The 27,397-nt window shown below is 40.7% G+C and overlaps 1 protein-coding gene across 4 annotated transcripts; it reads left to right on the top strand.

The window, feature by feature from the left end:
* Nucleotides 1-27,397, top strand: LOC122698741 (gamma-crystallin F). 4 transcript variants are annotated; one of them, XR_006342404.1, is made up of 6 exons: nucleotides 1-202; nucleotides 422-599; nucleotides 1,337-1,927; nucleotides 3,057-3,345; nucleotides 6,326-6,440; nucleotides 25,095-25,187. XR_006342404.1 is itself a non-coding variant. In XM_043910220.1 (4 exons), the coding sequence occupies exons 2-4, from the start codon at nucleotides 25,007-25,009 to the stop codon at nucleotides 27,328-27,330; spliced, it is 525 nt and encodes a 174-aa protein (XP_043766155.1). In that variant the 5' UTR covers nucleotides 24,722-24,835; nucleotides 24,938-25,006; the 3' UTR covers nucleotides 27,331-27,397. The 4 variants fall into 4 exon arrangements, 1 of the variants encoding a protein (XP_043766155.1); XR_006342405.1 differs by lacking the exon at nucleotides 6,326-6,440 and having other exon boundaries at nucleotides 25,095-25,200; XR_006342403.1 differs by lacking the exons at nucleotides 6,326-6,440; nucleotides 25,095-25,187 and having other exon boundaries at nucleotides 3,166-5,649.

Below are 27,397 nucleotides of genomic sequence, written 5' to 3'. Positions count from 1 at the left end.
TCTCCTACCCCCTTCTGATGTCTATGTCAGAAGCTTTCTCTGTCCTGTCACTTTAAATAAACTTTTGCACACAAAGCTCTGAGTGACTGAGACCTACCTTTCGTCCCAGAGTTAAATCTTCTCCTTCAGAGACCACGAATCCAATGGCGCTGTTCACCGTAAGCTATCATGTTGGGAGCTCATCGGGGATCTTCAAGACAAGGTAAGAATACTCAGAGCTGGGACTCTTCTGCTCTTTTACTGTAAAGTCTGTGCTTTTCTAACTCAGAAGCATATGGACCGAACTTCTTTTCCTGGTCAGCTTTCCCTGGTATCGCTGACTTTTTAATAACTGCTTGGGGGATTAAAGCTACTAAGATAATGTGCCAGATTGTAGACTTTCAGAGGACTTGCAATCCATGCTGTTATTTTGTTTTTCTAGCCATACCCCCATCCAAGTTTTACAGGACACTGCAGTCAGGAACACATTAGAGAGCTAGCTGGAGCTGGAGCTCCAGGGACATCTCTCAGACTGGAAATCATCATCCTGACCCGAGAGACCCAGAAGCAAGTTCTTGTCACGGCTATGCCTCCGGATTGTACGGATGGAGACATTGCTGGTGAGCATAAGATTCCCGAGGACACAGACCAGGGAACTCCAGATTTACGCAGATTGGAAATGCATCGGACTTCTTCCCTTGGTAGTGCTAGCTCTAAGTGGACCAGAGAAAGCCCGCCAGTGGCTCTTGTCCCAACTCCTTAGATATTCATTTTGTACAATCCGCTGGACAGGAATAGAAAGGTTGACCTTGACACTCCATGAACATGAAAGACTATTTTTTTCTTCATAGGCCAGCCCTCCATCATCTCCTTTGTTATCACATAGACTCATGTGGCAATTCTCAGAAGGGATACCATGGGTTTTCCGGTCATCCCTTTATGACTTACCACTTCTACTGCAGTCAGGAATATGCTTGAGAATGTGCTCAGGCACAAAAAAAAGATGGATGTTTCCCCTAGTGGTCTTAGCTTGGGAGACATTCCAGAAGGCTACTCTGCTCCACCCTGGTGGCACCAGAGAAAAAGGGGAAATCAAGCCAAGGTTTTAATGGTGAGGAATTGGACATCAATCTGGGATGCCATCAGCTCTACCCCTGGTGCATCTCCACCCCGCCTCGGTGGTAGAACGGGGAGGGCCGATAGTGAGACACCTGCGTCGGTAAGAGACAGGTTAACTCCAGCCAGGGAAGGAAGCTTAGGCAGAAGACCTTTCTCCACCCCCATCTAGAGCAGGGAGGGACGCCTCTGGGTAGAAAAAAAGCTGTGGTACTGGGTGCCGCTTTTTTCTCTCTTACAGATGGGAGCTTGCAGTTCCAGAACCACTCCTTTGAGTTGTATCTTGAAAACCTGAGATAAGTTTGATCCCCAGAGCCTAAAAAGTCCCATACATAGTCTTTCTTTGCTTTAAAAGAAGACCTTACCTGCTCAGAGAGGACAATCTCTGCTGGGACAACTTTTATCACTCTGTATACCCCTGTCATCAGAGCCAGTTCGAACACTCTCTGGTTTAAAATTTTTATCTATGAAACTATGACTACAAAAAGGAGAGATGACATTTTTTGACACTGAATGGCCGTGACATTCTTTAGACTTCAGAGAAAACTGGTTAAAATGAAATCTTTTTGAAACTGCAAAACTGGCCCTTTTTGCACAATTTCCTTGTGAAATTAGGAAAAAGCTGGCTCATTGAAATACTTTTTTGGAGCTCTAATTCTGCTTGAGAAACAAAGACATGCCTGGGAAAAAAATCTGAAGTTAACTCTTATCATGTCCTTGAGATACACAGCCACTCTGTCTGCAACTCCCACCATGAGCAAACTGGTAGAACTTCAAGCCAAGGGAAACAAAAAAAGGGCAAAGAGACATTTTAAATTTCAAGTGGAAAACGGTGAGGTCTCTGTCTGTCCAGATTTATGTGTGTCTCAGTGTGTTGCTGTCCTTGGATAAAATTGCTAAAGGCTAACTGGTCAGTGAGCTCTATTTAATTGGTCTAAAGAAAAGTAAGTGCTTAAAAATCAGAGTTCTAAATTCAAGAAAATTAAAATGAATTTCAGGCATATGTGAACTGGGAGATAGTCACTATTGAATTGCTACCTGGCATTGATGTTTGTTTATTGATCTAATTAACACATTGTGAAGATACTTTTACAAATGACATAATTTGGGGTGATTTATGTTTATCAATCTACAAAATGATGATATAAAGTACAGTTCATGGTTACAATAAGGAATGGGATTACATTTTATTAAGGAAAAAGAAAGTAAGTCTAAACTAACAGGCGACTGTTTCTAAATGGGCAAATGGAATGATAAATACAGAAAGTGTGAAAAAAAAAAAAACACAAAGGCTTGTGACAAGTGGAAGAGAGTTTTATTCATGGTACAAGTTTCTTAAGACATTAAACTGCCTTTGAGCTCTTTTCTTTACTTTGACTAAGTGAATAACTATTGTTTCACAGTGAATGTAAGCTGGTACCAAACTGGAATTTGATTTTCTCTCCCTATTAAAAGAACAAGGTTTTCTTGGAATATGGCTTTTGATAACAGATTATGGCACGCATAGACAAAGCTTGTTCTGCTTTTACAAAAATTAACCCTTCATCAGGGAATTTAAAATGGATAAACAATGGCTATAAACCAAGTAGTTGGGGCTATGGGAAATCCAAGATGGCCGCTTGGCTTTTCCCGGCTCCCTGACAAACTTACTTTTATTTGATAAGAGAAAGCCTTTCTGGCTTCAGGGTTAATGTCTCACAGTAGATAAAAAAAAGAAAATGGTTAAAATGTGTTCTTTACAATCTCCAGTTATTGGAGCATGCACATTGCTAGGCCATACAGACATTGGCAAAAAAACTTCATGAGCTTCTTGGAGACTATTGCTTTCACTGGCATCCTCTGTTGTCGGAATGGCAGAACAAAGGGATTGGTTGCATGAGATTAAATAGACTGCTAAATATTATTACAATTTTCATGATTTTTTGTCTGACATATTACTGGCTTCTAATCTTTGTTTTCAGATATAAAGAAACTCTTCTCCTCAAGTCACTGATGGTTTAAAACAATTTAGTGATTTACACCTGTGGTTAAAATTAAAACATTTTTTTTCTCTCTGCCTCATCCCTTCAGAAATTGGAGACATTTGGGTTCTGAACAGCCTCATCAAAGTTAAAAAAAACTGTCTCCAGACATATACAGAAATCTCAGAGTATACTGGGGAGCTCTAAAAGAGAAATCCACCGAACTGATGTCAGGCCTACGCCATCTAATATGTTTCACTGAATATTAAGTTCCAGTTTTGCTATTAAGGTCTGTATTTACTAAGGCTCACTTCTTAGATAGTTCCTTGTGGTTATGTTACATTGCTAAGATGTTTAATTAAGTTATTAAAAAGGATGCTCTGAGTTTGTTTATAATGCTTATCTCAATAACAAGTCTTTGAATAAAGATCAGATGCTCCAGGATCTACAACCAGGAGATTAACAGCAGGCTACAGTCATTTAACAAACAGTCAGATGACCTGGAGATGTCACTGGGCTATACCTAATGGAAGTTCTTGACTTAAGTTCTTATGATTTTATCATTACTGCTAACTATAGTGTTTTCTAAATTGCCTGTTTCAAGAAGTGTTGTCCATTACATTATCAATTATGTGACTGAGCCACTGATATGATGATAGTGTACAGTTCCTTATGAAATCCATAGTTATAATGGTATGACTCTATATATAAGAAGCAGCAACAAGAGGGAATATTTTCCTGGACCAAGAGACTAGTGATACAGATGTGGTCCAGAAACTTTTGCTACTCACAGGTCCTAGTCCAATAACAGGACATTGAGTGGTCTATCAGTGAAATCTTCGACAGACCTGGGAATGAGCCTTCCCAGCACCGTGGGACATGATGGTCATGAAATGCCCCCCAAACCATGGTCAAACTCATGGCAATAAAGGGGCCCTGCTCTGGTAACTTGCACTTCCTGCCTGTCTTTACAAAGATTTAACTCATGGACACTGCAGATGCTGACCTTCAACATTCCCTGAAAGGAGTTTAGGGTGAAAATCAGAAATTAGACACTCACTCTGTGCTCTGGAAAAAAAAAAAAAAGGGACAAACAGGCCTTTGGACAGTTAGATATTTTCAGGTAAAAATTGTCTTGAGTCCTAATTCTTGCATCTTCTCATATCTAGAAAAACACTAAAATTGTTAATGGTGACAACTACATTAGCTTATATATTAATACCACAATAAGAGGTTAAAGCCTACTTAGACAAACAGACAACTGACTACCTGTCTATAAGTTTCTCTAGAACAGCTGTCTATATTGGGGTTCAGACTCATTCTTCCAAAAAGAAATGGTAATGTTTATTTTGTCTGTTAAGGTTCAGGTTGTCACTATTTCAACTACTTCTAACTAAGTTTGTTATACCCACATTCAAAATGTATATAAACATACCAAATGGCCCCCTTTTTATAAATAGGGAAGCCCACGTGTTGACTCTGTCTAGATCAGAATCAAAGTTACTACCAAATGTGACCTGATTCTTAGTCTTGGTTGGACCCCTGACTGTAATAATTCTTTTACTGATTTTTGGTCTCTGCACTTTTAAGCTGTTTGTTTAGTTTGTTTTTTCTAAAGGATACAACGGCTTCCCAGACAAAGTAATGGTGATGCAGAGAGTCTGGTCGCTCTTCAAAATGGACTCCCCTGATATTCCACTCTGGTCACAGACACAATCTTGGTTTATAAGCTCTCCTTGGTGGAAAACTATCTTGACTTTGATAACTGCAATCATATTATTTTTGCTGTTTGCTCCTATGTCTGTAACTGTATAATGAATTTTGTATCTAAGAGGCTTGAGGCATTTAAGTTACAAATGATTGTTCAAGCTCCTATGATTGCCACAGGCTCTTCCAACTATTACCTGGGGACCCTGGATCAGAGATCCTTAGTACAAGGGTAAGGAGAATATGATGCCTCAACAATTTAGGGTCTGCGCCCATTGCCAGCAGGAAGTTACAGAAAGATTTCTCCGCCCACTTCCCTGGCAACCATATTCTTCCTAAAAGAAAAAGGGTGGAATCAAAGAGCTAAAGCTTAGGCAGGCAGTCCAAGGCCCTTTAAGGAGGAGGTGAACATTCTCTCTCATCTTTTCTTTAAGCCTTGTGCAACAATGTATCTTACCTAAGAACTGGCCTTTCTTTAGGTCCAGAACTAATGATCACACAGCTTAATGTCTTACTCATGGAAATGCTTTTCTTAGGCTCTATGTTAATGAGTATAATTGTAACAAATCTTGCCTGGGAACCTGTTTCTTAAGACTTGTACCCCTGATTACACAGCAACAGTTTATCTACCCCAGAGATGTTGCCTGGAACCTGTTCTCCCAGGCTAATCTTGTGCCAAAGCTATCTCAGGATGTGTGCCTTGGGAAAGGGTCTGGTGGAACTCTTACAACCTTGAAGTATTCTTTTTATCTATTTTCAGCAGATAATTGAAAACTATATAGGGCCCACTTGAATTAGTGAAGCGGGTACTCTCCTACCCCATTCTGATGTCTATGTCAGAGGCTTTCTCTGTCCTGTCACTTTAAATAAACTTTTTCACACAAAACTCTGAGTGACTGAGACTTGTCTTTGGTCCTGGGATTAAATCTTCTCCTTCAGAGACCACAAATCTGGTGGCACAGTTCACTGTTCACTGTAAGCTATCAAAAGAAGATAGATAGAGAAGGGACTGAAAAATGATTGGAGAGCTATCAGAGTGTGGAACAAGCCTGAACCAGAGTGAAGGAGATGAAGAGGGAAGGATGGGAGCGTGTAGCTTCTACACCACAGTGAAATCTAAGGAAGTTTTGAGGGTCCATGAGCCAAATTCAGTCATCAGATGAGTCCCGTGCCTCCATCAATGGGCCTGCCTGACTATCCCTGCTGCTGTCAGTCATCAGAAGGTAGTGATGAATTTCAGGGTAGCACCTGGGCCCTTGGCCAATGACTCTTCCAGCAGTTGGGGGTCTGCAAGGCATATTGTCATGACAATCATAGGATTCCTATGAAATTTACACTTTTGATATTTAAGATATGTAATTTTTGAGATTATACCTCATATACTTTATGGCAACCAGATACTCCCAACATTTCTGATGTTTTTCAGGAGGGAAGGGAAAGAGCAATGAGTCCCTGCCAATATTCCACTTAAGAAGCTAATAAAATATTGTGCAAGACATATGACTAAATATGAAATAAGATACCTGCAGAGTGGCTTCTCTTGCTTTTCTTTTCTTTCATAGTGATTTCCAAAAGGGAAGGGTTCATGCCAGAGTCTGCATGTTGGTCACAAACCGCAACCAAAAAAGAGAATGAAAAAATGGTGATCCATAGTCCTGGTTCTGTCACACACATGTGGTAAGACACTGGAAATGTTACATCACCCAGGCTTTGGGTTTCTCCTTATTGAAATGCTATGGCTAGATTAGATTATCTCTGAGCTCTCTTTCAGCTCAGAAATGTTGAGTGTTGAATGCTCTCCACTGAAATGTCAAATAATAGCTCAACAAACTAACATATGGATTCAATGTAGTTATAATTTGGAGAGGTACCAAACATTTTGTTAAAATATGTAGAGGAAATTGAGCATGTTGCCTTAATGATCCTGAAACCCACCGGGTTGTGTAGGGTCTGGGCAGGAAATCAGACACAGAAATGGTTGCCTTAAGTGACATATGTTCCAGAGTTAGGGCTGTTCCAGACCTGAGCCGCACAGCAAGGAGCCACAAGTTCCCACCTACTGAGGGTCTTGTTGAACATGTGCAGGCTACACTGTCCTTCAGTCTCTGATCTGCTAGATTAAACTCAAAAATAATCATTCTCAGAATATGAGGCAAGCATGACCCCTGATTGCATCACTAATAGAGAGGATGTTTTGTTGTCCTTAGTGGAACAGATTTTAAAAATATGCCCCACATTTGAAGATTATTGCCTGATGCATTTTGTATCTAAAATGGGTAGTTGGTTCTGAGGCTATTCTGACATTTTCCATGAATTAACTGGCTGAAGAGAGAAGGATTTCAGGTTTCAAGAAGTTTTCTTAGATAAAGAAATTTTAATAAAATCATCCTGAATCCACATTTGGAGGCCTATAGCTATTTTAATTCATCCAACTTGATCAAAATACAGTAGGCTTTAATTAAATCAAAACACAATTACAATTATGTTTTAAATGTTAGAAATCAACATAATCTAATTTCTCAGAGAACTAAATTCTTCAGAGGAGAACTCATTAATGCACAAATGGTGGCCGTCAGAAGTAACAGACCTAATGATGGCCAAGTTTTATTCTTAGAAAATTGACATATTTTAAGAGCATACTACCTAACAGTTTTAGGCACAGTCTCATAATATAACTTACTGATATGTGGAGTGGGAAATCTGGTCAATATTCACAGCAACAGTAAACACCTTCATTATGAATTAGAGGAAGAATTGGCTCAATTAACTGGGGACAATAATTCATAAGGTATTTTTGATATATCTTGTAATTCTACAACTAATGATGAAAATAAAGGACAACATTTAGTTAAGTCAGTTTCTGTGATAAAACATTTATTAAGGCAACAAAGATAATGGGGAACAAGCCTGAGATAAATTTAATACCACTGAAAGTCTTACCAAGAATTAGACTGAATATAATTTGATTAAAAGACCAAAAAGGGACTGAGAATCCCCAGGGAATTTGACTTTGGAGGCCAGTGGGATTTGATTACAAAATTTATGCAGTACTGGGGAAACAGACTCTTGGAGGGCACAAATAAAATCTTGTGCTCACCAGGACCCAGGAGAAAGGAGCAGTGACCCCAGAAAAGCCTGACCCTAACTTGCTTGTGAGTGTTCAGGAGTCTCTGGCAGAGGCCTGGGTTGACAGTGGCCTGCTGCAGGGCTGGGGGCACTGAGTGTACCAATGTGTGCACAGGACCTTTTGAAGGAGGTCGCTATTATGTTCATTACCTCCACCATAGTTTGGTCTCAGGTCAAACAACAGGGAAGGAACACAGCCCCACCCATCCACAGAAAATTGGATTAAAGATTTACTGAGCATGGCCCTGCCCATCAGAACAAGACCCAGTCAGTCTCTGTTATCAAGAAGCTTCCATAAACCTCTTATTCTTATCTGTTAGAGGGAAGACAGACTGAAAATCACAATCACAGAAAACTAATCAAACTCATCACTTGGATCACAGCCTTGCCTAACTCAATGAAACTATGAGCCATGCCATGTAGGGTCATTCAAGACAGACAGGTCATGGAGGAGGGTTCTGACAAAAACATGGTCCACTGGAGAAAGGAATGGCTAACCACATCACTATCCTCGCCTTGAGAACCCCATGAACAGTATGAAAAGGCAAAAAGATAGGACACTGAAAGATGAACTTGCCAGGTCAGGTGTCAAACATGCTACTGGAGAAGAGTGGTGAAATAACTCCAGAAAGAATGAAGAGATGGAGCCAAAGTGAAAACAAAGCCCAGTTGTGGATGAGACTGGTGATGGAAGTAGAATCTGATGCTATAAAAGAACAATATTGCATAGGCACCTGGAATGTTAGGTCCATGAATCAAGGTAAATTGGAAGTAGTCAAATAGGAGATGGAAAGAGGGAACATCAACATTTTAGGAATAACTGAACTAAAATGGACTGGAATGGGGGAATTAATTCAGATGATCATTATATCTAATACTGTGGGCAAGAATCTCTTAGAAGAAATGGAGTAGCCCTCATAGTCAACAAAAGAGTCTGAAATGCAGTACTTGGATGCAATCTAAAAAACAACAGAATGATCTCTGTTCATTTCCAAGACAAGCCATTCAATATCACAGCAATCAAAGTCTATACCCCAACCAGTAATCCTGAAGAAGCTGAAGCTGAACGATTCTATGAAGACCTACAAGACCTTCTATAACAAACACCCAAAACAGATGTCCTTTTCATCACAGGGGACTGGAATACAAAAGTAGGAAGTCAAGAAATACCTGGAGTAACAGGCAAGTTTGGCTTGTAGTACAAAATGAAGCAGGGCAAAGGCTAGCAGAGTTTTGCTAAGAGAATGCACTGGTCATAGCAAGCACCCTCTTCCAACAACACAAGAGAAGACTCTACACATGGACATCACCAGATGGAAGATATCGAAATCAGATTGAAAATATTCTTTGCAGCCAAAGATGGAGAAGCTCTATACAGTCAGGAAAAAAGGCCGGGAGCTGACTGTGACTCAGATCATGAACTCCTTATTGATAAATTCAGACTGAAATTGAAGAAAGTAAGGAAAACCACTAGACCATTCAGGTATGACCTAAATCAAATCCCTTAAGATTATATAGTGAAAGTGACAAATAGATTCTAAGGATTAGATCTGATAGACAGAGTGCCTAAAGAACTATGGATGGAGGTCCATGACATTGTAAAGGAGGCAGAGATCAAGATCATCCCCAGGAAAAAGAAATGCAGAGAGGCAAAATGGTTGCCTGAGGAGACCTTACAAATAGCAGAGAAAAGAAGAGAAGCTAAAGGCAAAGGAGAAAAGGAAAGATACACCCATTTGAATGCAGAGTTCCAAAGAAGAGCAAGCAGAGATAAGAAAGCCTTCCTCAATGATCAGTGCAAAGAAAGAGGGAAACAATAGAATGGGAAAGCCTATAGATCTCTTAAAGAAAATTAGAGATACCAAAGGAACATTTCATGAAAAGATGAGCACAATAAAGAACAGAAATGGTATGGACCTAACAGAAGCAGAAGATATTAAGATGAGGTGGCATGAATACACAGAAAAACTGTACAAAAAAGATCTCCATGACCCAGATAATCATGATGGTGTGATCACTCACCTAGAACCAAACATCCTGGACCACAAGTTCAGGTGGGCCTTAGGAAGCATCACTACGAACAAAGCTAGTGGAAGTGATGGGATTCCAGTTGAGTTATTCCAAATCCTAAAAGATGATGCTGTGAAAGTGTTGCACTCAATATGCCAGCAAATATGGAAAACTCAGCAGTGGCCAAGGACTGGAAAAGATCAGTTTTCATTCCAATCCCAAAGAAAGGCAATGCCAAAGAGTGTTCAAACTACCGTACAATTGCACTCATCTCACACACCAGCAAAGCAATGCTCAAAATTCTCCAAGCCAAGCTTCAACAGTACATGAATGGTGAAATTTCAGGTGTTCAAGCCAGATTTAGAAAAGGCAGAGGAACAGAAATCAAATTGCCAACATCCATTGGATCATCAAAAAATAAAGAAAGTTCCAGAAAAACATCTACTTCTGTTTTATTGACTACACCAAAGTCTTTGACTGTGTGGATCACAAAAAACTGTGGAAAATTCTTGTAGATGTGGGAATACCAGACCACCCTACCTGCCTCCTGAGAAATCTGTATGCAGATCAAGAAGCAACAGTTAGAACTGGACATGGAACAACAGACTGGTGCCAAATTGGGAAAGGAGTACAGTCAAGGCTGTATATTGTCACCCTGCTTATTTAATTTATATGCTGAGTATATCATGCAAAATGCCAGATTGGATGAAGCACAAACTGGAATCAAGATTGCCAGGAGAAATATCAATAATCTGAGATATGCAGATGACACCACCCTTATGGCAGAAAGTGAAGAAGAACTAAAGAGCCTCTTGATGAAAGTGAAAGAGGAGAGTGAAAAAGTTGGCTTAAAACTCAACATTCAAGATACTAAGAATATGGCATCTGTGTCTCCTCCCTTCATGGCAAATAGATGGGGAAACAATGGTAACAGTGACAGACTTTACTTTGGGGGGCTCCAAAATCATTGCAGATGGTGACTGCAGCCATGACATTAAAAGACACTTGTTCCTTGGAAGAAAAGCTATGACCAACCAAGACAGCATGTTAAAAAGCAGAGACACTACCTTGCCAAAAAAAGGCCCATCAAGTCAAAGGTGTGATTTTCCCAGTAGTCATGTATGGATGTGAGAGTTGGACTATAAACAAAGCTGAGGGCTGAATAATTGATGCTTTTGAACTGTGGTGTTGGAGAAGACTCTTGAGAGTCCCTTGGACTGCAAGGAGATCAGACCAGTCCATCCTAAATGAAATTGGTCCTGGATATTCATTGGAAGGACTGATGCTGAAGCTGAAACTCCAATACTTTGGCCACCTGATGCTAAGAACTGATCCTGATGCTAGGAAAGATTGAAGGCAGGAAGAGAAGGGGAAGACAGAGGATGAGATGGTTGGATGGCATCATTGACTCAATGGACATGAATTTGAACAAGTTCTTGGTGTTTGTGATGGACAGGGGAACCTGGAATGCTGCAGTTCACGGGGTCAAAAGAATCAGACATGACTGAGCGACTGAACTGAACTGAACTGAGCTGAAAAGACAACAGACACGTTTGAAGACATTGCCAGCCGTCTCCTGTACCTGGTTGAAATACCTGTACTATTTCTCTAATACATCCAAAGCAATTAAGAAAACAAAAGGGCAGCTATCTGTTTTTTGGTGTTCATCAAAAGAGCCATCTTGTTCTTATCTGTCTTAGTCTTGTTATCAATAGACCTAATAAAGTTCTAATTCCAAGTAACTGGCCAGGAATTATGAAGGTGACCAAAAAGGAGAAGACCCAAGCCAGTGAATGATTATCATAGACACTCACTCACCTAAAGTGAGAGTCTTTATAGAAACTAAAAGAAAAGCAAATTTATATTCCAGTCTGTACTATCAAATACTAAGCTACTCTGAGACACATGGTAACTGGGTTCTAGACCTGACCCTGCTGTAAGCTCACTGGCACGTGTCACTTAGGCCTTTTGGGTTCCAGTAGCATCTGTAAAAGTGAGAACCTCACACGTGGGAGCTCTTCCTTCTACCAATCACCCTATCTCTTTGACTCTAACACTTCAAGACCATCACCCTACAGTCCAGAGCACATGAGCAAGAATAGTGGAACAGCTAATAGGAAAAACCAACACTAACTTATCTAGCCTCTTAAGTCTCAGCCATCTTTAAAAAGACTTTTTCTTGATGTGGACAATTTTTAAAGTCTTTATTGAATTTATTACACTATTGCTTCTGTTTTATGCTTTTTTTCTTGGCCATGAAACATGTAGGATCTTAGCATCCAGATCAGGGATCAAACCTGCACCCCCTGTGCTGGAAGGCCAAGTCGTAACCCTGGACTCCCAGAGGAGTCCCTCTCAGTCGTTTTTGTTGAGGAGTTTTTGTTAATCATCCACCTTTATGAGCTTTAGCCCATTTTTCTTGCTAGGCAGTTCCTCATTTTATTTCTAAGAACTACACATCAGAAACCTTTTTGTTGAAAACCAATGACCCTTGGGTCAACCAGCCTTCTGAGGTGTTTTGTTTGGTCCTAAAGAACTGTACTCAGCTTGACAGGCAAGGTCACTGGGCAAGTGCTTTGCAGTGCAAGCAGCTGGCCCCTTCTTGTACTGATGAGTCACGCTTGACCTCTGTAGACCTGAATTTTCATCCCTTATGCTGAGATAAGCTTTGCTTTTACATAAATCAGGAAAAGTACACTGATGCACAGAATATTTTTTAAAAAGTTATTGTCAAATAATTAGTACTTTTCCTTTCTCCCACAAAACTTCAGGGAACCATAAGTGCTTAGGGACACAACACTAAGAAGGGACATACACACATAGACACAGACTCAAACACACAAAAATAATTCTACTTTGATGATGTTATATATATATATATATATATATATGTATATATATATATATATGATGATGTTATATATATATATATATATATGATGAGTTTTGCAGTTAGAAAAATCTCAAAAATAATCTCAATTTTTAGCCCATACATATGTTTTGGTGAACAAAATCTTCTTTGAATTTTGCAAATATGGGGGAAATGGGATAGAGACTGTTAACTGGAGAAGAACAAAACCTTTCTGAGGCTTCAGAGTCGCCAAGGTCACCTTCTGGCCCCAAGTGAAATTTGCTCAGTTGTGTCCGACTCTTTGCTACCCCATGGGCTATACAGTCCATGGAATTCTCCAGGCCAGACTACTGGAGTGGGTAGCCATTCCCTTCTCCAGGGGATCTTCCCAACCCAGGGATTGAACCCAGATCTCCTGCATTGCAGGTGGATTCTTTACCAGTTGAGCCACAAAGGAAGACCAAGAATACTAGAGTGGGTAGCCTATCCCTTCACCAGTGGATCTTTCCAATCCAGAAATTAAACCGGGGTCTCCTGCATTGCAGGAGGATTATTTACCAACTGTGCTATCAGGGAAGCCTGGAATCCCTGATATCTGGCCCCGGAATCATGATATTAATATTATTCTTTTTGCTGAGCAAAGAGACTCTCATGACTCTCAAAGAGTCATGACTCTCTTGTTAATCTCTTAATCTCCTAAATTTCTACCCCTCACTCCCGCTTTTTAATTCTGAGTATTCTGCACACAGAGAACCTTATTCTATGAAATGAGTTACTCCAAATTCTGTATACAATAGAGCTGCCTTAGTTCCTTTGAAAGTGAAAGTGAAGTTGCTCCGTCGTACCCGACTCTTTGCGACGCCATGGACTGTAGCCCACCAGGCTCCTCAGTCCATTGGATTTCCCAGGCAAGAATACTGGAGTGGGTTGCCATTTCCTTCTCCAGGGGATCTTTAGTTCCTTTTCTTGCTTACTGTTGTTCACTCTAAGCTTGTGTCTGTGTAGATTTCAGGACTTAGATATCTTTAGGGATTAATTTCTCCCCTTTCTGTGGAACCAGCACAGAGAAGTCCAAATGTTCTCCTGGGCTAATTAACTACTTTGGGAGCCTGGCATCTCAGAGTAGAAAGAGTTCTTAAAGGTCATGTAGCCTAGCCATGCATCAGACATTTAAACCTCATCTGCCATTTCATGTTGGTAGTTAAAATATGGCATGTTTATTTATCTTTACTGAAAAAGGACTGATGCTGAAGCTGAAACTCCAATACCTTGGCCATCTGATGTGAAGAACTCACTGATTAGAAAAGACCCTGATGCTGGGAAGGATTGGGGGCAGGAGGAGAAGGGAACAACAGAAGATGAGACGGTTGGATAGCATTACCAACTCAATGGATATGAGTCTGAGCAAGCTCTGGAAGTTGGTGATGGACAGGAAAGCCTGGCGTGCTGCAGTCCATGGGGTCGCAAAGATTTGGACACGACTGAGTGACTGAACTGACTGACTGACTGAAAAAGAACTCAGTCTCTGATAAAGCATGCCACACCAGATCAAGGCAGCCTTGTTAAGTCTTACTGTGAGCTCACATCACTTCCTGTTTCTACTCATACTGTCAGTTCTATACTTGGGAATGTGCCTAAAGTAACATTTCTTAATACATTTTGATGTCCCTGCATTACTGTCTGTTTCTGCACCCTAGAAATTTCCAATCCCTTCAGGTCATTGCTTCACCAGTTTGATGGTTCTTTGGTAAATTTGGTCCAATCAATTTTTGCCAAAGGATAATGCCCAACTCAGGATTCCCAGGCAGCCCTAGTGGTAAAGAACCCTCCTGCCAATGCAGGAGACAGAGACTCAGGTTTGATCCCTGGATCAGGAAGCTCCTCTGGAGGAGGGCATGGAGACCCGCTCCAATATTATTGCCTGGAGAGTCTCATGGACGGAGGAGCCTGTCAGGCTACAGTTTACATGGCCACAAAGAGTCAGACACGATGGAAGTGACTTAGCATGCATGCACAATACCCAACTCAGAACAGGACACTTTCTACAGCGTTAGTTCCTGGACAGAGATTTCAGCTTCGTCCTGGATGTACTAATACCTAAATCACATTTCTGGGCAAGGGCTCATCCTTAGCAGTTCCGTGAAACACTGGGGGGATTAATGAAGCCAGACACAGCTGTTGAAAGTTTCCTTCCTGGAGAAATTTACCTGAGATTCATATCTCTTTCCCAACTCTTAAAAACTGAACAAAACTGTTAACAAAATGAAAATGAAAATCTGGTTCATTTACTTTTCAGGCTAAAAATTTTATTCAATTTTTTATATCTGCGGTTTCTTCATTAATATTTAATTTAGATTTGGGCAATGTACTCAGTTTTGTGTATGTTGCAGATATTTTTATCTGCTGAAATGCTTTGATTATTATTATATATTCTATTCTAGCATTTTGTAGGAATGTCACTTCCACTTTCTACTCATTTTATCCCCATCCTCCCAGACTAGCCCAGAGCAGTTGTATGTGGAGATAGCTGGCTAGGTTTTTCAGGCTAACTTGGTTTCTTGTCCTTAGTATACTCTTACGGCTCACAGCTACGGCCAGGTTGCAGTCACAACCCAACATTTGGAAGGTGGTGGAGTGCAGGATTTGCTGCACCAAGGAGACATGGGAGAGCTCATGCTCCGCAGGTTCACACAACTCACGAGAAAAAAAGAATTCTAACTATGTATGGTGTGTACGTGCTCAGTCATGTCTGACTCTGCAATCCCATGGACAGCGGCCCAGAAGGCTCTTCTGTCCATGGGGTTTCCCAGGCAAGAATACTGGAGTGGGTTGCCATTTCCTTCTCCAGGGGATCTTCCTGACCCAGGGATCGAACCCATGTCTTCTACATCCCCTGCATTGGTAAGTGGTTTCTTTACCACTGCACCACCCAGGAAGCCTAACAATGCATGGTAACAGATGTTAATTAAACAATGTGGCGATCACTTGCCAATAGTATATACAAAGTATATTCCTTAATTTTAAAAAATAATACAGGAAACCTAGTATCTTCAGAAAGCAGAGAGAAAGCAAAGAATCTACCCTCATATGATCTCAAACTCATCTTATTAATCATGTTGGGCCCTGAATAAATGACTTCTTCCCCCTCCCCCACCCTGCCTCCAATCCCCAACTCCCCCCCGCCCCAGCAGACATTTCCAGAAATGCTAGTACTCCCCTTCTGCCACCAGCTTATCAGGGGTTGAAAGTTGTGTGGCAGGAATGTATCTTCATCTCTGTGTCACCACAGTTGCCTTAGAAATTTCAAATATTTGGAAATTCACACATATACACACATGAGAATTTGTCAAGAGATTTGGATTCTGGGGGCTTTGGGTGCATCTGAAACCAATGAGGGGGGATTAATATGTGTCCATTCCTCATGAGTCTCTGTTCTAGCCTGTTCACAGATGATCTCATTTCATCTGCTCAAAAGACCTGCAAAGCAGTTACCGTTAGTCTCATTTTACAGATTAGGTAGTTGAGGTTCAGAAAGGTGAAAAAAAATTATCCAGAATATTACAGCTACTAAGGTTATTAATAATGGTGCTTTCATGGGGTCGTGTTCCACCACCCTGGAAAGCAATGCCTTTTTTTCCTTTTAATTGCACTAAATTACCATGAATCCTATTTTTTCTAAGAACATGTCCTTTATACAACCACAACAACAAAAGGAAGCAGTATCACATGCTTCAAGGGAAAACAAAAACAAATAAACAAGACACAGTGAAGTCTCTCACCCCAGATCAGGAGGCTGCAAACTTTTTCTCTAAAGGGCTAGATAAATATTTAAGGCTTTGCTGAGTACGTGATCTCTGTGACACTTCTGAAACACTGCCATGATGGGATGAAAGCAGCCATAGACAAGAGAGAAACAAATGAAAGCACCTGAAAAACTTTAGCCACAAAAACACTTTTTACAAAGCTTTATTTACAAAAGCAGGTGTGAATTTGAACCTCTCCTGGGGGACCCATACAGCCTTGAAGAACCGGATTGCCCACGAAGACCTCTTTCCTCCCTGTCGCCATGCTATGCGGCCATGCAAAAGCATGGGAGATCACCTTTTTAGGTGGGTCAGGATATTTGATGTGATACACCTGATGAGAAGAGCCAACTCATCAGAAAAGGCCCTGATGCTGGGAAAGACTGAAGGCCAAAGGAGAAGAGGGCGTTAGAGGATGAGATGGTTGAACAGCATCACTGACTCAAGGGACATGAACTTGGGCAAACTCTGGGAGGCACTGAGGGACAGGGTGGCCTGGTGCGCTGCAGTGCATGGGGTCACAAAGAGTCGGACACGACTTAGTGACTCAACAACCACAGGATATCTGAAAGGTCTGAGCTATTTTGCACAAGCCAAGAGAAGCAAAACAGAATTTGCTTCTTCAGTTGTTCAATATGTGCTCTTCATAGATGGCAAACATATTTTCCAAATTTAACGTGAATAATATTTTTTGACAGTTTTTTTGAGGGAAACAACTAAATCAAGAATGAGCATAGTGTTTTCTAGTTGACTTCAATAGTACCTTACCCTAATCAGAAATTAGGTGCATAACTGCAGATAGCCTGAAGGTAAACTACAGGTGATACCTTCATAGTATTTTGTCCCTATCTTTTAGATAGCTTGATTTTCCCTTATTCTTATTTTATTTTCAATTAAGCTTAACAAGGAGGAATAATTTGGGAGAAAAATAAAAATCATGAACTCTACTTTTTAATTTTCAATATAGAAATTACATCTGTACAATGTTTTCACCCAGAACAAATATATTTTTAAAATAATTAATTAATACTGAGAGAAAAGACAGTGGAACAATAAGTAACTGTCATTGTGTGGCAGGTTGACATTTAAAAGTTTTAAATTTAAAATTATATTTTTGAAAGGATATTAGTTCTTTACTATGTTAATTGAACTACCTCCAATGAACAGCTCAAGGAAGAGTCAAATTAAGTTTATCAATGCTCTGTAAAATATCCATGAATGTTATTAACTCTCTTTCCCTGTAATAGGCACAACCACACTTACAACAGACACAAGCCAGCAACTATTCAATCTTGCTCTCTCTTAACAATCAACAAGGGATTAGGGCTCTTCTGGTGTCTCAGTGATAATCTGCCTGCCAGTGCAGGAGCCCTGGGTTCGATTCCTGGGTTGGAAGATCCCCTGGAGAAGGAAATGGCAACCCACTCCAGCATTCTTGCTGGGGAAATCCCATGGACAGAGGAGCCTGGTGGGCTACAGTGCATGGGGTTGCAAAGAGTCAGACACAACTGAGCAACTAAAGAACAGAAATTCAGAAAATAAACAAGAATTACAAGTATACATTGATTTGATAACCCACAGCAGGAGAAAATTACATAAAATCTATCTGGAGATGAACATCATTCTTTTCACAAACCACAGTTAAAGTTCTTCCAAAATTATATAATTTATACCATATTTTCCGTTTTCCTAGAAAATTTTTGGTGTTTGATAGGCCAGCCAATGGAGATATTTCATGAAGGATTTTGGCAAGGGTCTAATTGAGTTTTTCTGGTGCTATCAGTTGACTGTTCTGGATTTTCCCAATCATCATCATAAACTTTTTAGACTGATTATTTTGTGATATTTTGTACTCTTGCAAAGGAAATAATAAGCTCTCCATAGATATATCTTCCAGTTTCACAATGCATTTAAATTAACCAGCATATTTAGCTGTTGACCTACTAAAGAATTTCCTATAGCTTTTATCAGTTAGCTCAGTTCAGGTCAGTCGCTCAGTCGTGTCCAACTCTTTGCGACCCCTTGAACCGCACCACACCCTGTCCATCACCAACTCCCGGAGTTCACCCAAACTCATGTCCATTGAGTCTGTGATGCCATCCAACCATCTCATCCTCTGTCGTTGTCCCCTTCTCCTCCTGCCCTCAATCTTTCCCAGCATCAGGGGCTTTTCAGATGAGTCAGCTCTTCACATCAGGTGGCCAAAGTATTGGAGTTTCAGCTTCAACATCAGTCCTTCCAATGAACACCCAGGACTGGTCTCCTTTAGGATGGACTGGTTGGATCACTTTTATAGTAATGTTTAAAATTCATGAATTTGTTTACTTCTTAAAGAGTCAAAAGAGGAGCTAGAAATAAAAACCTCTTTGATTCCTTAGCATCCCAAAGTCATGAGTTATTCCAAAATCATCAGTGTATATGTTTAGCCTTACTACTTAACACATTAATATGCTTTACAGAGTGATACAAGTTTAGCTAAATTAAACAAAATATGCTTTTCATGAAGAACTGGATACTATAAAAAAGTATAGAATAGTTATTGCATATTTACTATAACTGCCTTTTTCATTTTTACAGTGGTGGTTTAAACACTAAGTCGTGTCCGACTCTTATGACCCCAAGGACCGTATAGCCTGTTAGTTCCTCTGTCCATGTGATTTCCCAGGCAAGAATACTGGAGTGGGTTGCCATTTCCTTCTCCACGTTTTTATAGTAAGTCCTGTCAATAGATAATATTAATTTAGGACCGGGTAAAGGAAACTTCAAAAGCTCTGTTTTGTGAATGGACACAAATTGAACAAACACAGTCATAACATTCTCTTTCATTGGATAAGATTAGTAAGGAAAGAGGATTGATTGTTACACTAGTTATATGAAAACAGTTAAATAGTTACATGAGAAGGAAAAAGTAAAAGTATTTCATAATGCTGAAACAAATGCAAAAAAAATAACTACTAGAAAGGAGCAGGTTAAATGATTCTAGGAACTCCTATATGCTGATATTACTTCATGATCCCACCATCCAGTGTGGGAAAGGCCTTTTGTAGCTTTCACATGACTTATCACATCTAAAATTATAATTTAATTAGTCTGCCTTTAGCATCCATCTACATTGGCTAGAATAAAATTCAAAAGGGTAGGCTCTCCACCTATTTTGTGCAATAATTATTCTAAACACCTAGGGCAGTTATTTGGCAAAGAATAGTAAGAACTTCGATAAGAATAAACTTTTCTTTCTGAATCATAGTAGTAAAATGATAAAGTTTAATTCCTCTTTTGAGGAGGGTTCTGTAATCATGGTGATTTAATTCAAGTTTGGATAGATGAGGTATACTTTGCTCTGATGAAAGCAGTTTAATAAGAAGACTGAGAAGAATTTTAGAAATTAGGTATTAACTAGGGTGGGACTGTGGGAAGAATTATTCAATTATTTTAGCTGCTGCTTTATGTTCTTGTCCTCTAAGATAAGGTAAGTTGATTGGCTCAACACTAAGATGATAGGGGTCTGAAAAGGATTTCTCTACGGAGCAATAATTCTCCTTTGTAATCTGCACATCAAAGAACAGTTAATATGTCTGTAAAACTAAATAATAATTTGAAAGAACAACAGAAAGTACAACATACTATTTCCTCATATCCTAATTTTCAGTTTTTTAAAAAAGGATCATAAAACCTGTCTGGCTATTTTTATATTTGTTGACACTTGTTTCTCTTTTTTTAGTGATGAATAGAATTTTATGTGATAAAGATAAAGCCTTTGGTATCTCCTAAAGCCTCTGGTATCTCCAAACTGAACACCTTCATTTTGTAGAAAAAGTAAACCAGAGAGGTTTCTTGAGTTATTTACTGTCATAAAGCTAATTAAAATACTAAATTTCTTTCAATCATATCATATATCATTACATATAACTCAAATGTTTAAAAATATATTATCATATTCTATTGTAGTGTTTTAGTATGCAGCTTTGTTTAATTTTAGAATTCAGTATTATTCTTTTCTGTTGTAGCATGCAATTTAAAAAATTTTTTTTCTTAAAAATGAAAAAGATCTCTGCTACTTTTTGAGAATGAGGCCAATTATATTTTTCCATTTTCCTTAGAACAAAATATAGACTTCCTTTTGTTGAGGTTGAATTACATAACTATTTAATAATGACATACAAGAAGCTCTTAGAGCAAAAAGGAATAAACAATTGAGAAAAATTTTCTCTAGGCTATGATTAGATTTTTCTCATTCATATTTTATATATAGGATATGTATGACAACAGCACAAAGAAATGAGTGAAATATGAATCAAGATCTCTTTTCAATGTTTACTGGCGTATGTTTTTATTTTGTTTAGGACAATATTTTAAGAAGACTTCTCTTTTTAAAAAAAAAAAGTCTGCTATAATTCCCAGTTTTACCATTGATGATTGTTTAGTAAATAAAGACAAGGACTAAAATTTTCCAGGTAAAAAAATTCACCAGTCTTGCTTCCTGAGTAATTTTTAATATCTTTTTCTCGGTTTAATTAAATTATTTGACATCAGACATTTAAAATATATTATTCTTTAAGAAGGGCTTCCCTGGTGGCTCAGACAGTAAAGAATCTACCTGTAATGTGGGAGACCTGGATTTGATTCCTGGGTTGGGAAGATCCCCTGGAGGAGTGCAAGGCAACCCACTCCAGTGTTCTTGCCTGGAGAATCCCCATGGACAGAGCAACCTGGCAGGCTACAGTCCATGGGGTCGTAAAAAGTCAGACACAACTGAATAACCAAGCAAAGCACAGAGAAAAGTTTAGCAATTTTAAAACAGAAAGAATAATCTTATACTTTAAATGTAAGTTTATTTTCTCCTCTGCTATTCTGAGGTAGAATTCTTTTCCAGTAAATACATATTTTGTCACAGAATGTATTTAGAATTTGAATAACTTAAAATGCATATGATGCAAACTTCTTCCTCTTTTTTTTATTACCATGAAATTGAAAATTTTACTTCATTTTTAGTGTCTACCTTAGTATGCTGACATGAAAGGAGAGATACTTTATACATTTTGTACAGTCTGCATTTCACAACTGCTCTCATAAATTGATCACACATGAATTGCCTTTAAGTTATCTCCTCTTCTTAGCATGGATACTATCAATACATTAAAACAACGAATTCTCATATTAAATATGCAGACAGCTTGTAAGACCTTGATAGAAGAAAATTTGGGGTTCCCTGATAGCTCAGTTGGTAAAGAATCCACCTGCAATGCAGGAGACCCTGGTTTGATCTCTGGGTTGGAAAGATCCCGTGGAGAAGGGAAAGGCTACCCACTCCAGTATTCTGGCCTGGAGGACTGTATAGGCCATGGGGTCATGAAGAGTCAGACACGACTGAGCAACTTCACTAGACTAACGATGGAAAGAGTTGCCTTTGCCTCAACTGACTAATATTCAGGCTAATACTGCTTTGTATTATATACCAAGCTCCCTTGAGAACCTTGGTACCTTTCTGTAACCAGTGTTAGGGAACTGGTCTTTCAATAAGAAACAATAAGAATTGTTTCTTATTGAAACAAACTCAATTACAAAGTTTCAAGGTATACAGCCTATGATTTTTAGAGTAAAAATATAATTTGTTAGCTTTAAATATTTTATTCTCAAGAGGCCTTAAAAATACTTCAGGAAAGAGTACAATTACTAGGAAATTCATTATTTGATACACATCCTTGGGAAAATAAACATTGATCCAAAGTTTCAAATAATAAAACAATCGGTTGGGAGAAAATTTGCCACATCCTTTTGGGAAAACCTGCTATAAGCCGTTAGAGGATAGACCCTCGTGATTCAAGTTTTTCACATTTTCTTGCCAACATATTTAGTATTACATGCTTTATTTGACAGTGCTTCAGTTTCCCATTTTATATCCTGAATTGTTTCCTGAAAGACTGGTGTTGCTGTTGTTGCTTTTCCCCAAGAGCTTAGAGAAAAAGCTTAAATGCCCGAGTAGCACATTTGGAATATGCAGGATAAGAACAGATTATATCATTGCTAACCCCCATGCCCAATGCCTCTATACTACTTGTTTTTTTCTGTTCATACAGTAATAAAATCTTTCCCCATGATTTCCTTACTAGTATAAGTTGATGCCCTCTAGTTTCAGTCTCCTGAAAAGTTATACTTACGAGGAAATCGACTCAGCTTTAAAGTTTGCAGGTTAGAAGGAAAAATTTTGCCATTACCCTCAACCTTCTAACCTGCAAACTTTAAAACCTGAGTCGATTTCCTCGTAAGTATAACTTTTCAGGAGACTGAAACTACAGGGCATCAACTTGTATTAGTTAGGAAACCATGGGGACGCTCAAAAATATAATTTAAATATTAACTATGGTTGTCTATCATACGATGCAGCAATTTCACTTTTGGGCATATGTACAAAAGAAATAAAATCACTGCTTCAAAAAGAAAAATAAATAAATAAATAAAAAGCAACATGAATAACCAACTAATCCTCCACAATCTAAAAAGCAAACCAACCCATCACTAAGTTAAGATTCAAATGAAACAATTTCATCTTCTGACAACCATTTAGAAACCTTCAAAACAGAGCCCCAAACTGCAATCAGCTTCTAGACCAGGTTGTGAATTTGTCAAAGCCCAGTTTTAGGGCATTCTCCTTGCCAGCGCTTCACAGCCCCCTTTCCCCAGCCCACTGTTCACAGACTAATCCCCAGTTGTCCAGAACTTTCCATGTGATATCCACCTCATTCTTTTTCTTTTTGGCCCAGTGCCATGAGCTAATGTTTCCAGAATTTATCACATCAGGATTTATCGGGCCCGTGTTTTGTTCTCTCAGGATCTTTTCATGAGAAATTAGCAAGTCGTACTGGGAAATTCATATACACTGAGCTGTAAGGGGAAAGCAATTTCACTACGTCCTGTGGCTAGTAGGTCAAATATTTGTAGTTTAAAGGGTATTATGAGATTCACAATACCTTAAACCAGTAGTCTTCAAATATTTATCTTTTTAAAGTTATCATCATCTAGTGATCAAAGCATGTTTTCAAGTAAAGTTTTCTATAAAATAGGTACAAGTGAAAACACTCCCATTAAAGTAGGGGATAGGACAGGCACACCCCATTTTCCCCTCCTCCCTGCTCTCTGAGTGGCCTCAGAGCGTCTCTGAGGAATTTCTGTGGTTCCACAAACACAGCCTGCAAATGATCCCATTAATGCAGGGGGATAACTGCTTGTAAGAATGTCAGGCACATGGCTAGCGCTTTGAAATCAGTGGTTTTTAACGGGGCTGATTCTGCCCGCCATGGGGACTTTGGGAAATAACTGAACACCGTTGTTGTAACTGGGAGAGGAAGGAAGCAGGTGCTACTGGGATCCAGTGGGCAGCAGACAGGATGTTGTTAAACATCCAACAATGTTCCAGCCTAAAATGTTACAATAATGCTGAGATTGAGAACGCCTGCTCACAGAGAGGAGGGCGCCAGAAGCTGCTGGGAGTTGGCGGAGGAGGGAAGACTCCAGTCCCTGGAATCAGACTTAACTAGAGAGCCATTCGGGCTTGCTCAGGATTGGGGAAGGTAGAGAAGGCAGAAACTGTGCAAAATTGTGGGATTTAAAAGTTGGTTATATTTTCAGGCTAACTTGCATTTGACAGCAGCTAGACCCAAACAAATAAGCCTAGCACTTAGCTAGCATAAATATTAAACAGAAATTTACTGTGTGACTAATAACCACCATGAGTTGCCTCATGAACTCCAGAGTTGGGAGCTTCCTGGGAGACACTGGCTGCGTCTGGAGGTGACCCTGGTCCACTCCGTCTCCAGGGAGCAGAGCCGAGCCAGGCGCATGAACAGGGCTTCCCGGGGTCCAGCGCCCACCACCTCCCTTCCCCCGGTGTAATGTCTGCTGCATCCGCTCCTGAGCCGGGAGGACGGAAGAAGGCTCTCTCGGGGAAATCCCATCCTCCTTCAACCGTCCTGTGCAGAAGGCAGGGGCCTCTGTGTCCCTCATCCTCGCACCAAGGAAAAGCTCTCTCATCTAGACGCCTCCCGCTGGGGCCCACCCTGACCTCTGACCCGGTCACTACCCCGTGTTGTTCCTCAAAAAAGAGATCACTTCGAATATTTAAAAGATAAATAAAATATTTCAGTACAAGTGTTAGCCCGGTTAGGCGCTTTTGCTCGCTCCCCATCTCCTGAATAGGCTTCATTTAAAGGCCCCAGAGGCTCCAATGACAGTTTTACGCGGGTCATCAGTTCGAAAGCTCTGGAGAGTCTAAGAGAAAACATACAGTAAGTCCCCCACCCCACCCCCGCCGTCATTATATAGAAAAGAGACAGAAAGGAAATCCTCCTCACCCGGGGGCCCCTTTTGTGTTGTTCCTGCCAACGCAGCAGCCCTCCCGCTATATAGACCGCGCGCCGGCCCCACCGCCCTGAACTCCATGCCCGCGTCCAGCAGCCATGGGGAAGGTGAGCCCCGCGCCGGCGGGAGGGGCCCGCAGCCCGGCTGCAGGCCAGGCCTCTGAGCCTCTCCTTCCCTCCCTTGCAGATCACCTTCTACGAGGACCGGGGCTTCCAGGGCCGCCACTACGAGTGCAGCAGCGACCACCCCAACCTGCAGCCTTACTTCAGCCGCTGCAACTCCATCCGCGTGGACAGCGGCTGCTGGATGATCTACGAGCAGCCCAACTTCCAGGGCCCGCAGTACTTCCTGCGGCGCGGAGACTACCCTGACTACCAGCAGTGGATGGGCCTCAGCGACTCCATCCGCTCCTGCCGCCTCATCCCCCACGTGAGTCCGGTCCCCCTGGGCCTGCCGTGGGCTCGGGTCACGCCGATCCCCAGCGCCGTGGTCAGACTGTGGGACGGTGGCCTTCCTATGCCGGTTCTAACCGGGTTCTCTTTTCCTTTATAATATCTCTTAATTGAGAATGCAGTGCTCTTAACTGAGATTTTATTTTCCTTTGCTAAAATTAAACTCACCTCTACTGGGGGAAAGTGTTCAGGGTGTCTATGCCACAGGCGATGAACTCCTCGCACTCGGGTGGTCTTAGGCTAGTCCCTGGGCTATTTCTTTCTTTCCTCACCTGTAAAATGGGGCTACTAGGGCAGCTAATTCGTAGAGCTGTGATGAGGTGGGAAGGAGATTGCCTGTCACCTGGCAAGCCACCCCCTCCTACAGATATTGACTACTTTGAACATCCAGGGTCTCTCAAGTCCTGCTTTTTGATTCAGCAAAACAACTAACCAGCAATGTGACTCCAGTAGCCCCTGCAAAGTCATTGCTATCCAAATAAAGCCCGAGCAGCCTGGAATTCCACAGTTAGGGATGCTGTAATTTGACTGTGACCGAGTCCTGTGGAAAATGTACCACTTTGGCTAAGTTTGAAAGACCCTCAGAGGGTTTAATGCCTTGATAGGACCCAGACTGGCATTAGGAGCCTGGAAATCTCAGCTTCCACCTTCCAGGCCTGACTCTTCTGGTTACAGCCTGAAAGTTCTAGTCATTAGTTTCTCATAAAAGAAGACAGAATGGTTGCCCCACGTGTGTCAGGCGGTTGTGAAGATCAAAATTAGGTAACGGACATGTGAACCCTTTGCAAACCATGGAAGATGCCTTAGCAGTTTTTATGCCTCAGAATGAATTGCTTATGAGAAACTTTGCTAAGGAGGGTTTGATGGTGGAAGAAGGAAAACTGAATATGTACCTGCCGGGAAGAAACAAGCAGATAAAGGCACAAGTGCTCAGAAGAGACAGACAGGATTCACCCAGGACTAACAGCCTCCCTTCCATTTTCCTAAAGGTCTATAATCTATCCATCTAGGCAGGCCTCTCATGAGTTTGAGCTTCTATTTTTATTAATAACCTAAAATTATTTTGACAGATCACATGTTAGAACTGAGAAATGAAACTTAACCGTTAACAATGGCTCTTGCTTTTCAGGACTTCAGAATAGCAAGACTCATAGCAGAGAGGCAGGAATTAGGTGTCTGGGCTGAATGATCACCATTCTGTGCCTTACTTACTCTGGGGAAAGCAATCCTGCTTCCCCTCTCCCCAACCTCTTCTAATGCTACTGAGACCCAAAATAATGCCTTTTGCGAGGGATATATTTGCTTTTTATTTTAACATCTAATTATTTTATATCCTCCAAGGGGACTCCAGACCACCAGAAATCTATCAAGGAAAGAACAAAACATTATATATAAAATTGTTAATTAAGAGTGGTACTAAGTAGGTACTAAATATAGTTCATGTAGGTTGTGGCCCTGGAAAACTCTAGGGAAAACCACGCATATCTTGATCTATGTGAATAGCACCCCCTTCAGTTCTGCAGTGTGTTGTCTACCCAGTTGCACACAGTGGCCCTGGTGTTGCCTGTCTTTTAAACTTGTCATCTCTGATGTAAAAAAGATTTTGTAAATGCCCATTTCCCCCAGGGGTGTGAGTGATTAGTGGCTAAGGACTAGCTTCTCTGACTTCTCCCATGTGCTGACTGCTGAACCCACAGACTGGTTCCCACCGGCTGAGGATCTATGAGAGAGAGGACTACCGAGGCCAGATGGTGGAGATCACAGAGGACTGCTCCTCACTCCACGACCGCTTCCACTTCAGTGAGATCCACTCCTTCAATGTGCTGGAGGGCTGGTGGGTCCTCTACGAGATGAGCAATTACCGGGGGCGGCAGTACCTGCTGCGGCCGGGGGATTACAGGCGCTACCACGACTGGGGGGCTACAAGTGCCAGAGTGGGCTCCTTGAGGAGGGCCGTGGATTTCTATTGAAATATTTTTACTCTACCCTTTTCTCCACATGAAAGTTAATAAAATATTTCCTGTGTGCTTGATGCAA

Source organism: Cervus elaphus, chromosome 8, assembly GCF_910594005.1.
Source record: "Cervus elaphus chromosome 8, mCerEla1.1, whole genome shotgun sequence".
Lineage (NCBI taxonomy): Eukaryota > Metazoa > Chordata > Mammalia > Artiodactyla > Cervidae > Cervus > Cervus elaphus.
This window is presented reverse-complemented; position numbering and strand designations above follow the sequence as displayed.